We start from the raw sequence: 13,680 nt of genomic DNA on the forward strand, positions 1-13,680 counted from the left end.
TTTGAGGAGTCATAAGAATGTTAAGAACCTAGAACATTTGTTCAGAGAAAACCATAAAATCTATAAATTTTACCAAAATGAATATGAAATATCTATACAATGTTAAGTGGGAGTATAATGATGACTCTAATGTTGTATTTTTATCTAATTGTTTGACAAAAAGAATATACTATATTTGCAATTGGTATAAGTATGGGTATCAAACATCTTTTCATAAAAAAAAGTTAAATTAAGTAGTATAAATTCTCGTGTTGTGGTCTATTGTAATAGGTTATATAAACTAATGAATTTAAGTCAAAGTGTATAAAAACAAACGAAAGCTAAAGAAATTCAACTTAAAAAAATCTAAAAAGATCTTTCATACCTCTATTAGGGAATGTGTTGATACATACATGAATTAAGAGATAAAGATGATTTAATTTCTATTAACATCCGTTATTAGAATAATCATGTACATAATGTTATACACTCACATTAAAATTTCAATATTTCAAGTATTCTCAATAAACAACAACAATGTCCAAATAAGCATAGTTGGTGATGAGAAAATATTCCTAAACCCCAATATGGATAAATTCCTGGTTTATAACATATGCTAAAACAGGTCTATTGGGCTCAAATTGGACATGTGCCGACTGTGTGAACTTACTCAGTGATCCAATTATTTGTAAATTTGGCATAGGCCTAAATAAATCCACGGAACTTTTTTAAACATTTGGAAATGGAGAGGCCCGAAGGAGTACATTGTGGAGGCCCATTAGCCCACAACTCTTCTTTTAATATTTTAACAGAGTGCACGATGCCAAACGCTGCGTTTTACACAGCCAGCCTAGAGTTTTGTAGGACTTTAAGATAATATCAAATCACTTTGATCAAATTTTCCAACTCCATCTCTTTCTCACAGTCTCACTGCTCAAATCTGTTTGATCAAACATGGCCACCATAACGACTCTAACAAAATCTGTGACTCAGCACTGCATGAAGAAATCCAAAACCTATTGGTATAAACCTTCTCATCCATTGCTAAACTTGTTAGTTTCAGAAGAAAATTTGAACCAACTTCATCAGTACCGGAGCCGTAGAACTCTCATTCTGGAATCCGCTTCCTCTGAATCGGTCAAACTTCAGCGACTCTCCGACTCTGATTCTGGTGCTTGCTCATGTGTTTGTTTTACTTAGACTTAGAAATGTTTGTTGTTAATTTGAAGTACTTACCGTTGTGATTAACAGGAATTATTGAGGTTAGTTTAAACAGGCCTGGAGCTAGAAATGCGATTGGAACGGACCTATTGAGAGGCCTAAAGCATACATTTGAAACTATTAGTGAGGATTCTTCTGCTAATGTTGTAATGATTTCTAGTTCGGTACCTAAAGTGTTCTGTGCTGGTGCTGATTTGAAGGTAAGATATCAATTGCTCTTTTTATGTATTATCACAATTCTAATCACCGAGATTTCACGGGTTTATTTCTTTATTTTAAATGCGATGCAAAGCGAACATAATCAACTTCCTTTTTTAGAAAAAAACTATAAATCAGAGGAAAAAAGTTTGGTCATGAATTTGTACTGGAAATTGAAGTTATAGTGATTAAATTGAGAATATCATTTTCTTCTGTCAACATTCGTTGTTGAGCAGCAGCTTGGGCTCTTGGTAGAATCATGAAATAATTGGTTATTTTCTTGGTTAGTGGCTTCATAATGTGGTTGTGTTGACTGTGGTTTTCCTTGGGGACATTACTTATATAGTAGATACTAAACGGTTCTGCCTTTTATTGGTTTGTTAGGAACGCAGGGCAATGAGTGCATCTGAGATTCATTTTTTTGTCAACTCTCTGCGATCCACCTTCTCATACTTAGAGGTAATAAGACTTGATGTTTGGTCACCCTTTTACAGAAGATTTCCATGTACATATTTGTGTATAGAAAATGTTAAAGCCTACTACTTATGGAGAGTTGATACTTATTCTCCTTTGCCGTTAAATATTCTTTATACATTTGCTTATATCATTGCATTTTGTGGTGAATTTTATCTTACTTTTGTGCTTATATAACTTGCTTTTACTTTATACAGGCACTTCCTGTTCCTACCATTGCTGTCATTGAAGGAGCGGCATTGGGTGGGGGACTTGAAATGGCTCTAGCATGTGATCTTCGCGTCTGTGGTAGTTCTAATTTATTCATTGAGAAAGTTTCTTTTTCCTGAAAAGGATAAAATAGAATTTTTCATGGATTTTAATTTCTGGTTAATCAGGAGAAGATGCAGTATTGGGTTTGCCTGAAACAGGACTTGCTATAATTCCTGGGTATGTACTAAATTTTGTTTTTAAATCAAAGTTTAAGTGACATCTCATGGTTTACAACTTGATTTAATTTTGTTTGATGGTGAGGATTTAGATCAGTTCTGTCCACTTGCTTGCAAATTGTAATAACATATGATTTGTTCCGCCAAAGTAGATCAGTATTTTTGCTCAGAAGAGTGGCTTCTAATTGCGTTGTAACGGTATTAAATGGGTCGTGTGAATACTTTTCCTTTTCAAAAAGTAATGGCAGTGATAGATTACTCATACAGTCCTGGCTTTTAACAGAGCAGGTGGGACACAGCGGCTGCCTAGATTGGTTGGAAGGTCAGTAGCAAAGGATCTTATATTTACTGGTCGGAAAGTTGGTGGCAGAGATGCAATGTCTATAGGTGAGTAAGATTGCAGCAGATGCATACACAAACATATATGTATCTATTATATAGCAATCAAAGGCTTTAGTGTGCAGGTCTTGTCAATTACTGTGCTCCTGCTGGTCAAGCTCAGTTGAAGGCGCTTGAAATTGCACGGGAAATCAATCAGAAGGTATTAATCTATGTCTTTCACCATTATCTTAAAGGAAAATATATGTGCTGTGGAATCTAAATGAAATGCTGCTAAGTCTCTTGGCAGCCAAAAGTTAGGACATTTGGGAGATCTTTTGTATCATGATCGATGTGTCTGTAAGTTAGTTTATGCATGTTTGAGAGCCATGAAATATTTTATTTAAGCAAACTGGTAAGAAAGGACCATAACCGTGTGTTGTATTATGTACACCAGTTTTTGTATGATTTGCAACTTGTGATTTTGCATTGTTGATTATCCCTTCGTTTCTTTTAGCATGGTGAGTTATTGATGAACTTCAAACTATCTGAGTAATGCTCAACATGAAAAGGTAGATCGAATTGAATTATTTTCTTGGACAAATAATGACATCTGATTTTTCAACTTTTAAGTTAACATCTATTGTTTGCAGGGTCCGATAGCAATTAGGATGGCAAAAAAGGCTATTAGTGAGGGAGTTGAGATTGATAGGGCATCAGCTTTGCAACTGGAAGAAGAGTGCTACCTAGAGACCTTAGATACGAAGGATCGGTTGGAGGGGTTGGCAGCATTTGCTGAGAAGCGGAAACCTAGTTATTCTGGAATATAGAAAGAGAATGTTTTAACAATTATTGGGCATGTCGGCATTACTCTTGTTAATAATAATGTGTGCCCAAAAATCAGCACGCATGTTAGACAGGCATCAGATGTAAAATGGTAACAATAATGGTAACTTATATCAACATTTCATGCTATAGTTAATGGTGGTTGGATGTTGCAATGGTTGTTTGGTTCATTTGAATCTCTATATAGCCGAAGTGACCTAGTTTCTGTGACTGATATGCACATCACGGAAGGGCCTAGTACGTTTAGATGAAGTGCCAGACCCTTGCTCATGGGTTCATCTAGTCATAGCATTTGTAAATATGCAAGCCAAGGTTTCTACTGAGGACAGATATAGAAGGAAATGTGGGGAGAGAAAAGGGATAGACGGAGACCATTTCCCATTTGTTGGAAAGGAACATTACATTGGTAGCCAAGAAATATCATCTTTCCGCATCTACAAATTTCAAATTGTGCACAACTGAACTTACATGGATGTTGAAAATGAGATCCATCATGGGACATGAGCATATCACTTTATTCTGAGGTAAGAATAGACAAATTTTAACTTGTAATTTCATATAAAATAATAATTAAAATAAGCATAATGGTGATTCATAATCTCTAATCCTTTTCAGTTGTGGAATGTGAAATTGTTCGTAACTTAGGCCCATGAGTTCCGTGGGCCTTAATCAGGGAGCACAAAACCCAGATATAAAAGTAAAAAGACTAAATCTCCCGTTAACAGCAGCCTGATGATTACGAAATCAGTGACTTAGTTCGCACCCAGGGTTTAATCTAAAAGCCTTTTCCACCCTAAAATGATATGAATAATATTTTTTTATCCAAAATCAAATTATATTAATTAAAAAAAAAAAAACTTAACACAATACCAAGTATAGAGACTGAAATTGCTATTTTATCTATACAACCTTTTTTAAAAATTATCATATAACTTCAAATATATAAAATCTAGGGTTATTAATTAAGATAGGCAAAATTTTATCCGCTTAAATCTTTTTAGGCAAACGTACAGTCATTTTACTTTTATAAGTAAATTTATTTGTAATTTCAAGAATACCCTCCTGGCCCTGTAGATGTCATACAGGGTGTGTAGGCGTGAGAAAGAATGTTTGAGTGCGTACGGAATGCGCAGGGTGCGTGCAGAGTAAAATTATATGCATCATGATTTAATATAATTATAATATGCCTATAATATTTAATATAATATATATAAATAATAATAATAAATTTTAAATATATATTATATTATTATTTATATTTATTTATTATTTAATTTTATATATATATATATATATATATATATGCACACACTCACGCACTCACGCACTTTTCATGCACCCCACACGCACTCACACACCCATATACTCTGTACGCACTCCGCATGCATCCACGCACCCTGTGCGCACTCTACGCACACCCACATACTCTGTACATATCCGCACGCACTCAAGCACTCTGTATGCACTTACACACCCTGTACGACCCTTGACATTCCACACATGGAATGGTTGAAAATGACGTAATAAGTCAGAGGGTACTGTTGGAGTTATAAAAAAATTTGCTTATAAAAGTAAAACTACTGTACGTTTGCCTAAAAATATTTACGCGGAAAAAATTTTGCCTATTTTAATTAATATCCCTAAAATCTAAAACCTTTAAAAATCAAAATTGCATTATAACCCTTTTATATTTTCCTTTTCACTGCCACAATTTCACTACCATCAACCTCCACCCTCATTACTGTTGCAATATGTACTATTATTAGCAACAACCTTCACTTAAATTGTCGTTGACAATAACCTTCATTCAAGTCGTTAATAAAATGAAGGCTATTGTTGACAATAACTCATATTACGATGATGGTGAAAATAATAATGAGATTATGATGGTGGTGAAGAAGATATTGACTACTATAATTTTTATAAAACTATAATGATTTATTTGTAAGTTTTCAAATATTTCGAATCTGATTTGAAAAATAGTTTGAGTTAAACTATTATATTTAAAATATTTAATCTAATTTGTAAAAGAGTTATTTTTTAATCTAAAATTTATGGGTAGTGAAATTATTATTTTAACTTTAGATGATAAGGTTTTTTTTTTCTTTTAAATCAAAGTTTGATTTATGGTTGGGAAAATGTTATTTATACACATAGGGGTAGAAAAGGATTTTAATACTCTTATTCCATTGAATGGGCCATAAACTGTAGAGTATTTTAACCCACAAAAAAAAGTCGAAAAATATGTATAAAGCAAAAACGAAGTAGAAGCTTAAAGAGAACTAACCGTTTTCCGATCACCATTGTATTCCAAAAGTTTTTAGAAGCGAAATGACAACCGTAAGTGCGTCTCCTGCGGCTAAGAGGTGGCTTCCTCTAGAAGCTAATCCCGATGTCATGAACCAGGTTTCAATACAGCCAATTTTTTTTTTTGGTTGGGTTATTATCGTTGTTATGTAATCCTGTCTCTCATTCGTGGCCATAGATTTAATCGGCGTGTTTATTACGAGATTTTTACGAATCGTATTGGTTCCTAATTTTCCTATAGTCGCTGACTGATTGTCTTCATATTTTCAGTGCTAGTTTGTGGAGGTTGTTTCAGAGATGTTGCTTGCTTACTAAATAATAGTTTTGTTTGGAAAAGACGAATTCTTATGACTATCTCTTAAATTTGATTATTACTTTTTCTACAAAAGTCAAAATAATTATGATTATATATGTTCGTGAGTTATGACTAGATTGTATTGGCTGAGAATGTTAAGTTGTCACTGACAAACTGTTTGTTTGTATTCTAATTGTGCAGTTCCTTTGGGGTCTGGGTCTTCCTCAGGACGCGGCTGAGTGCTACGATGTGTATGGCTTGGATGAAGAACTACTGGCAATGGTTCCACAGCCTGTTCTTGCCGTGTTGTTTCTTTATCCCATAACTGCACAGGTTATCAAAGTGATCTTTCTTTTTGGTTCATTTACAATAAATGGTTGTCTTTTAATCTGAATTTCTGTCTTTGATTGAATTATGAGAATATTCTAGTTTGTTGATTTTCTTCAAATTTCTTTGTGAAGAGTGAGGAGGAAAGACTGGTGCAGGAAACTGACGAAAAGGTGACTGCCAACATAATTCCTTAATTTTAAATAATTTTTTATTTTTTTGGATTCTGGATTCAAACTATAGTGATGTTGTATTGCAATATACTTTGCTTTGTTTAGTATGATTTTACTAAGATCTTTTCAAAAATTTCTGATTATAGGAATATAGCAGTGATGTATATTTTATGAAACAAACTGTTGGAAATGCTTGTGGAACAGTTGGGCTTCTTCATGCAGTTGGGAACATCACTTCAGAAATCAAACTTGGTAAATAGAGCCTACTTTTTATTTCATTACCAAATCATGACTTAATAGATGCATGGTCCTTCTAAAGATGCAATTAATTTTGTATGAGGAGACAATGTAAAAGCTAGAAATAATTCACTGTTATTGCACTCATTACTACTTGGGCAATCACTGATAATTCTGCTATGATATGTGTTAACAGGTGGCATAGTAGATAAATTTAGATAAGTTTGTGGATTCTTGAAATTTCCAAATGAAATTAAAAAAACCATCTTTCATGAAGTTGTCTTTTTGTTTTTGGAATTATGCTTAGGCTGTGCCATGTTGTGATTTAGGAGCTATTAGGCTTCCATTTTACAACTACAACCAATTCAGGCAAACAATTGAGTCAAGATTGTATAATTGCAGCAAATTTTCAGAAATTTCTTTAGCACTCAGCGAAGAAAAAGAGTCAAAGAAAGAGCATTATATGAAGAACCCAGGATATAACGTTCACTTTATTAAGCACTTTCCTTTAGCCAATTGAATGAAGGATGTACATAGAAAAACCAAATAAAAATTAAGAACTTCTGATACTATATTGTCTGTCATCATTTAGACTTAATATAAAAAATAGGTAAATTAGAGGGGAAACAATTAGGTTCTTGTAATTGATGTTGCAGCTGGAGGTGCCCTTTTGTATTTTCTGCCTAGGCAACTTTGTGGATCATGTATAGATATCCAAGCCAAAAAAAGAGGGTTTTATTGTGCTGCAGCTGTATTGCTGGGAGTATGATCGTTTTGATAAAAGCATATAGCTTTTGCTTGTTTCATGGTTCTTCAAAATGCTGGGAGTTTTGATTATGAACCAAATGCTTGTTTTTAACTTAACCTTTGCTTTGTATTTCCTTGTTATCTCAGTTGATGGATCATTCTTGGATAGGTTTTTCAAATCCACAGCAAGCTTGGGGCCACAAGAGGTTCTCTTTCTAATCTTCCTTCTTTCCCACCTGTGGCCTTGACTGTTGACTTTGGAATATGGTTTCCTCATTTTTTGCTTTGACTTATTTTTTAATTTTCATATGCTTGTGTAGCGTGCATTGTTTCTAGAAAATGACCAAGAAATGGAAATTGCTCATTCAGTTGCAGCTACTGCTGGCGAAACAGATGTATGTATCTATAGGTGATGTAATGTTAAGTGAATAAAGCTGTGATTACTTTTTTCTTGAAGGATATTATGCAAGTCTGGTAAACTCACAGCTGGGCATTAGATCTTTAAAAACTCATCAATTATGCTATTTGATCAAAAATTATTTGTTAATTTGGCTCTTGTCCCTTTTCTGTTTTCTTTTTTGGGGTAAGAATTGTCAGTATTATCGAAGTTGTGTAAATTATGTTTATTCCCTCTCTGACCAAATTTAGGCCTAACTATTAAATTAGACACTCTCATAAACCTAGCCACAAGAATTGAAAATTGATGATTACTGCTTGTGGAGATGGAATTGCAATTTTCACTCTTTTGAGGGAATTGATGAATAATCTGTGTTGATTTGAATTTCAGCAAACTGTCAAATAGACAGCCAACCACTTGTTGCTTATTCAAATTTTGGAATTCCCATGAAGCAAGCCTTATAATAGGTAGTTTTAGGACTTTGTAGAATCATAGCTCAGAGTGCTACATTGTTGTATGAAGGTAGGATTGATTTTGATAGAGAAACTGGTCAAATGACTTTTCCAGCACGCTTATGATAGAGAAGCTGGTTTAACAAGATTTTTTAGTTCGTCCTTAATTGTTCTGTGAATTCTAATTTTTTGGGCTAGAGTTTGTAAAGAATCCAGGAAGTCATGGACTATTCCAGTTTCTTGTGATTCTTTACTTACAATGAATGTTTTTGCTGTTGGAGAAGGAAAACAGCTAAATCTCTATGGAGATGTGTTGTATTAGTCTGTCTGGTTATGTGGTAAGAAAGAAATAATTGTATTTTGGTGAGAGAGAGAGATGATAGGAAAAAGCTTTATGAGTCAGAGTTAGATTTTATTCTTTTATTTCAGCTTCAGTTTCAAAGAATTTAATCAAGTTTCTTTTTTCTTTATACATTTTAATTAGGAGGGAGTTTTGGGCTAACTTTGTACAATCTGCTTGTTTTGGGATAGGGTAGGGAACATGATGTTTGATATAATTTAATCACTGTCCTTATAGGTTTGTTCCCTATGGATTCTTTTAAAATTTCTTTGTGGATTTCATTAATTAGATTCTGATAGATACCTGCAAACTCCACCCAGGCAAGCACTGCTCTTACCAAGCCAAAACAAGAAAAACCTGCAAAAACTCACCCAAACCAACAGTATTCGAGTCCAACGCACACTCACCTATCAATTCACAGTCCAGCAAAGGAAAGTCATTAGAACACAACAGAACAAAGATTTATATTTTTAGACAAATCTAGTCCCAACTCTTAGTGTTCATTAAATGGAAAAAACAGTAGCGAAATGGTAACAGAAGAATAGAATTTATTCTGGCAACAGGTGCAAGATCCTTCCAGGCCGGAGCTCCCTTTTCCAAGTTTCCTCCTAATTCCTTGGTTCTCCTTTTTCTCTTATCCTCCCCCTTTTATATGGTTGCCTGTCTATCTGTTCTATCTTTCCTTTTGTATCCTCTATGTGTGCCAACTTTTAGCTCCCTTTTTTAACACTCCACTTCACCACATAGCAATTGTCCACCACTCCTACCCTTACTCCTCTTTTGGTACTCCTGACTGATAGGTGGCCTAACAGATTCTTTAGTGTCTTATATAAATAGTCATTTAAAAGTCACGATTGTTTATCTTCATTTTACAGTTCGGATTGCAAATCTCTTTTCTTTGACCTATTCCAATTTACAGGCCTCTGACGATGTGGATACTCATTTTATCTGCTTCAGTTGTGTGAATGGTACATACTTCTTCCATATTTTTTTCATGGTTTCTCCCTCTTTCTTAGAATATAGGATATGGTGTTGTACTTTTATTAACTCTGCTGTTTATTCTGTGCTTTTATTGTTTTTCTTTCTCCTTACGAATCTCTTATCTTGCAATATGTAGGGGAACTTTACGAACTTGATGGAAGGAAGTCAAGACCAATATCTCATGGTGCTTCCTCACCGAGCAGCCTGTTGCAGGTATAGTAATTGGAACTATGATACCTTGCTATTTTACTCTAGTGTCTTCAGTTCCAAGAAGCCGGAGAAGTTGAAAAAATAATGAAATACTTTCTATTTTGGATCTTCGAGGAATAAGTGCCATATGGTGAAAAGAGTTTACTGGTATTGAGGCAGATGCTTCTATTTTGTTAAAAGAATAATGTTCATCAAGTTTAAAACTATTACCAACTTTTTGTGGGACTGGGGCTAACCTTGGAGTGGTAGTGCACACTTGGATTTATTTTGGGGTATGAGGTACCAAAAGTTAATCAGTTTTACAAAATTCAATCAAGGAGATTTGACTTGCTATCATAGCTTGCCTGTTTGGCTTGGGTTAATGGCTTGTTGGAATCCAAGCCAATTGAGCATGTCTCAGTTGCAGCTTTATTTGTTGGCATGTTTGTCTTCATTGCATGGTTTCATATGTGACTTCTATTTTTTTTTCCCTTGACAGGATGCTGCCAAAGTCATACAGGGTATGATCCAGAAAAATCCTCAATCACTCAACTTCAATGTAATTGCTTTTTCAAAAAAGAAGGGAGATACATCTTAAGGTTGGCAATTTTGTGCTGATTTAAGTTTCTCACAAGTAGTTAATATTCATAAACTTGAGCTGGTTTTGATATAAGTAGTAGGCATTATTGTCTGTACCATGGTACCCCCTTTCAGTTTATGCACTTGCATACAGTGACGTAAACAAACTCATTCCTTGCCTGGGTGTAGACCATAGCTGGGTTTAGGTCAGTTGGATTTACAGGTGGACACTGTTATCATGACTCAACCAAAAATTTAGTGTTAAACTGATGATATAGACTGATCATTTCTTTTATAATTCTATGATGCACTTGGTTGAGTCCATTTGATTTTCCTTATTGTTCCAACTCATGCATTGCAAAGTCGAGAATGGATTCTGAATCTCTGATTTGTTAGATATCGAGTATCATGCCTAATTTGAATCTATAATTATTTGATCTTCTCAAAAAAATGTTAAATTATTTGTTTGTCAGTTTTGACCCAATGTGAATTGAATATTTTATTGGGACTGTCTGTGTGTTGTGTTAGACTTGAGGCTGTTTTGGTGTATTTTTGAGATGCTTCTTATGAACTAAGGCTGCAAATGAGCCGAGCTATTCGCAGCTCAGCTCATGTCAAGTTAGGCTTGACTTGATTATTGTTGAGCTAAGCTCAAGCTAGAGCTCCGAGCATTATACTCGAGACAATCTTGAACTCGTTTTTTCAGCCAAGTGAGCTTGTAAGCTCGCTGCTTGTGTATGATACCAATAAAGCCTTTCATGTTTAAAATTTTGCACTTAACCCCCAAAATTTTATGCTTACTCCTATCAATTTGTTTATATCTTATTATAAAAAATTTCATCTAGCCCTCGCAACTTTTAAAATTCACGTATACAACTTAATGCTGAACTTTGAATATCGGGGAGGGATATTCAATAAATATAAGTTATGAAGTTTAATTGTATTTTTAAAGTTGAACTCAAGTCAGCAGTTCCTATTTCGAGCTCGAGCCTTGCATAAACCAATCGAGCTGAGCCTGAGCCCAACAATACTTGATTCGGCTTGACTAAGTTGTAGCCAAAAAAAAACCTACTTGAGGTTGAGGAAGTATATTTTTTGAAAGGTTTCACAGAAACCTCAATGTGCAAGGTGGTTTTCAGTTGATCTCAAATTGGTTTTGTCATCAAAGTACTAGCAAATTCTGATTCTTTACTTTGTAACTACTAACTAGGCAAGATTGCATTCATTGGGATGGTCCAATAGTAGGATCTTGATTAAAAGAACCTGTAGAAGGTTCCTTTCTGAAACTGAACAATGTTTCTTCGTTGTTTCCACCCTCCAACTGTATATGTATAGCAAAGCATGGAAGAAGAGAAAGCAATCTAAAGAACTCTTTGATAAACTACGCTATTTAAAATTTTATATTTACATGGAGGTTTGAAAGGTATTAGCCGAGTCCAATGACATATACCTAAGTCTAGAAACAGTCAAATAGGCAATTCTACATGTTTTTCTCACACTGATGCGAATTCCAGTTTCAGCAGAGCCAACTGTAACTTCTCAGCTATTTCAGTTTCTGAGTAACAATGCTGAATAAGGGTATCTTAGAGAGTCAGAAACTTGCTTATCCATGATTCTATACTTCATGTTTTCCAAATGTGTTAAGGTAATCCATTTCAAAAACTACATAAATGGCTTGGAATGAAATTGTTTTGGTGATAAACTTAAAAAATACACCTTATATTTATGAATTTTGGACAGTTTTTTTTTCATCTCTCATATGTCTCTGCCCAGTTTTTAATAATTAGTTCCCTGCTTCTTTCACTGTGTTTTTTTTGTATTATTTGCATATATAGAGAAGTAATTTATACTTGCTGCTAAAGATTGGTCAATTTGATGGTGAAATGGACTATGAGGAAAGATCTAGGCCAATCAAAGAGTTATTTCAGTTCATACGTTATGCACTGCACTGGATATTCTAGTTGAACTGAAAATTAATGTAACATCCATTCACCTTATTTACATTGCTTATTTAGAAGTTTTTTTAATCTCATTCACTTTGGTAAAAATTTGAGAATGAATAGGGGGATGAACAATCAGGCTGATTATGGATTAGAGTTTTGCCATGTCTTTCTGGTTGGCATTAAAATCTCATTACTTGTCCAACTGCAGGAGATGGTCGCAAAGATACTAGTTTTCAAGAACCAAAGATAATTCCATCTATGAGTTGGTTGATGTTCTTTTGAGGTTATTTGTCTATTTCATTGGTGTCTTAATATACCGAGCAGTTGTTCAAACTATTTCTTGCTTTGATTCCATCCGGATTGAATAAATCCAAGCTACCATTGCAGCCAAAATTTGTTCAAACTTTATGCGAAATTGTTGTTAAAGTAGTCAATCATGATTATAGAATTGCAATATAACGGTATTGTATGTCGAAATTTCACAAATCCTTGGTAATTTTTCTGTATTGCTTTGTTGTTCCTTGTGATTTTTCTTGTGTTCCCTTCTGGTGTTCCTAGTAAGAAAAGTGTCTCACTCAAAACATTAATGGGACTTTTGAAAAGGGTTACTAAAGTCTGAATAAGGGTTTCCTGTCTCCATAATGTCTTTTGGATGAATGCGCTGCTTCAATTCAATAAGTGTGAATATGGGTCACCCTTTTTGGCTTTGAGGGTTATCCAGGTTTGAATGATGTTTGAACTTGAGCATATGTTCATGCATCAATCGGTAATCCTACTGATCAACTAACAAGAAAAGTCAGAAAAATGTAATTAAAACTTTATAATTGTCAGACAGTAATGTGAATGAATTATTAGTTGAAGCATATTTTTGAATCCAGATGATGAATAATCAAAATCCTCATGCAGTCAAGTCAAACATTCAATTTCAAAGATCTTTTGTTATAGAAAAGCTATTACTGTTGTAGGTTTGGACCATATATGTTAACAATCTGATTGTATTTGTAGGCGCACGTGCAGCCTTCTCTGTCGTGGTCTCGCCATTAATTCAGGGTGTCTAAAATTAATCCATTTTCTTAAATATTGTAAGCTATGGTTGGTTGGTTATATTTATGTTACTGAATTGATGCTTATAATATAATATAAGAATACATTATATCTAAGGTAATATTTTATTACCTCTATCTTATCCTAAATGGTTACTGTATTAATTCATAAAGTTGAGATGTTGGCTGTTCTTGCTTGCTTATAA

The 13,680-nt window shown here is 34.2% G+C and overlaps 2 protein-coding genes across 4 annotated transcripts; both read left to right on the forward strand.

Annotated features, from left to right (window-relative positions):
• The first annotated feature begins 838 nt into the window (after positions 1-838).
• Positions 839-3,634, forward strand: LOC123210136 (probable enoyl-CoA hydratase 2, mitochondrial). The gene is made up of 8 exons (XM_044628360.1): positions 839-1,150; positions 1,231-1,400; positions 1,783-1,857; positions 2,070-2,160; positions 2,250-2,301; positions 2,584-2,687; positions 2,765-2,841; positions 3,272-3,634. Exons 1-8 carry the CDS (start codon positions 934-936, stop codon positions 3,446-3,448), a joined length of 963 nt encoding a protein of 320 aa, XP_044484295.1. The 5' UTR covers positions 839-933; the 3' UTR covers positions 3,449-3,634.
• Positions 3,635-5,702: 2,068 nt separating this feature from the next.
• On the forward strand, positions 5,703-13,606 carry LOC123210005 (ubiquitin carboxyl-terminal hydrolase 3). Of its 3 annotated transcripts, none has more exons than XM_044628153.1 (10): positions 5,703-5,870; positions 6,268-6,399; positions 6,528-6,566; positions 6,713-6,818; positions 7,698-7,756; positions 7,871-7,945; positions 9,659-9,707; positions 9,857-9,933; positions 10,409-10,508; positions 13,437-13,606. In XM_044628153.1, the coding sequence occupies exons 1-9, from the start codon at positions 5,796-5,798 to the stop codon at positions 10,505-10,507; spliced, it is 711 nt and encodes a 236-aa protein (XP_044484088.1). In that variant the 5' UTR covers positions 5,703-5,795; the 3' UTR covers position 10,508; positions 13,437-13,606. The 3 variants fall into 3 exon arrangements, with proteins under 3 accessions (XP_044484088.1, XP_044484089.1, XP_044484087.1); XM_044628154.1 differs by lacking the exon at positions 13,437-13,606 and adding an exon at positions 12,543-12,937; XM_044628152.1 differs by lacking the exon at positions 13,437-13,606 and adding an exon at positions 12,640-12,937.
• The last annotated feature ends 74 nt before the right edge of the window (positions 13,607-13,680 follow it).

The sequence above is a fragment of the Mangifera indica genome, chromosome 3 (genome assembly GCF_011075055.1).
Source record: "Mangifera indica cultivar Alphonso chromosome 3, CATAS_Mindica_2.1, whole genome shotgun sequence".
In the NCBI taxonomy this organism is placed as follows: domain Eukaryota; kingdom Viridiplantae; phylum Streptophyta; class Magnoliopsida; order Sapindales; family Anacardiaceae; genus Mangifera; species Mangifera indica.

What these genes read in the sequence shown, in the direction of transcription:
- LOC123210136 (XM_044628360.1), top strand. Translation starts at nt 934, where the DNA reads ATGGCCACCATAACGACTCTAACAAAATCTGTGACTCAGCACTGCATG. An exon ending in GTGCTGGTGCTGATTTGAAG is followed by an intron (nt 1,401 to 1,782) that starts GTAAGATATCAA and finishes TTGGTTTGTTAG; the next exon opens with GAACGCAGGGCAATGAGTGC. An exon ending in ATGTGATCTTCGCGTCTGTG is followed by an intron (nt 2,161 to 2,249) that starts GTAGTTCTAATT and finishes CTGGTTAATCAG; the next exon opens with GAGAAGATGCAGTATTGGGT.
- LOC123210005 (XM_044628153.1), top strand. Translation starts at nt 5,796, where the DNA reads ATGACAACCGTAAGTGCGTCTCCTGCGGCTAAGAGGTGGCTTCCTCTA. An exon ending in CTGCTTCAGTTGTGTGAATG is followed by an intron (nt 9,708 to 9,856) that starts GTACATACTTCT and finishes TGCAATATGTAG; the next exon opens with GGGAACTTTACGAACTTGAT. An exon ending in CACCGAGCAGCCTGTTGCAG is followed by an intron (nt 9,934 to 10,408) that starts GTATAGTAATTG and finishes TTCCCTTGACAG; the next exon opens with GATGCTGCCAAAGTCATACA.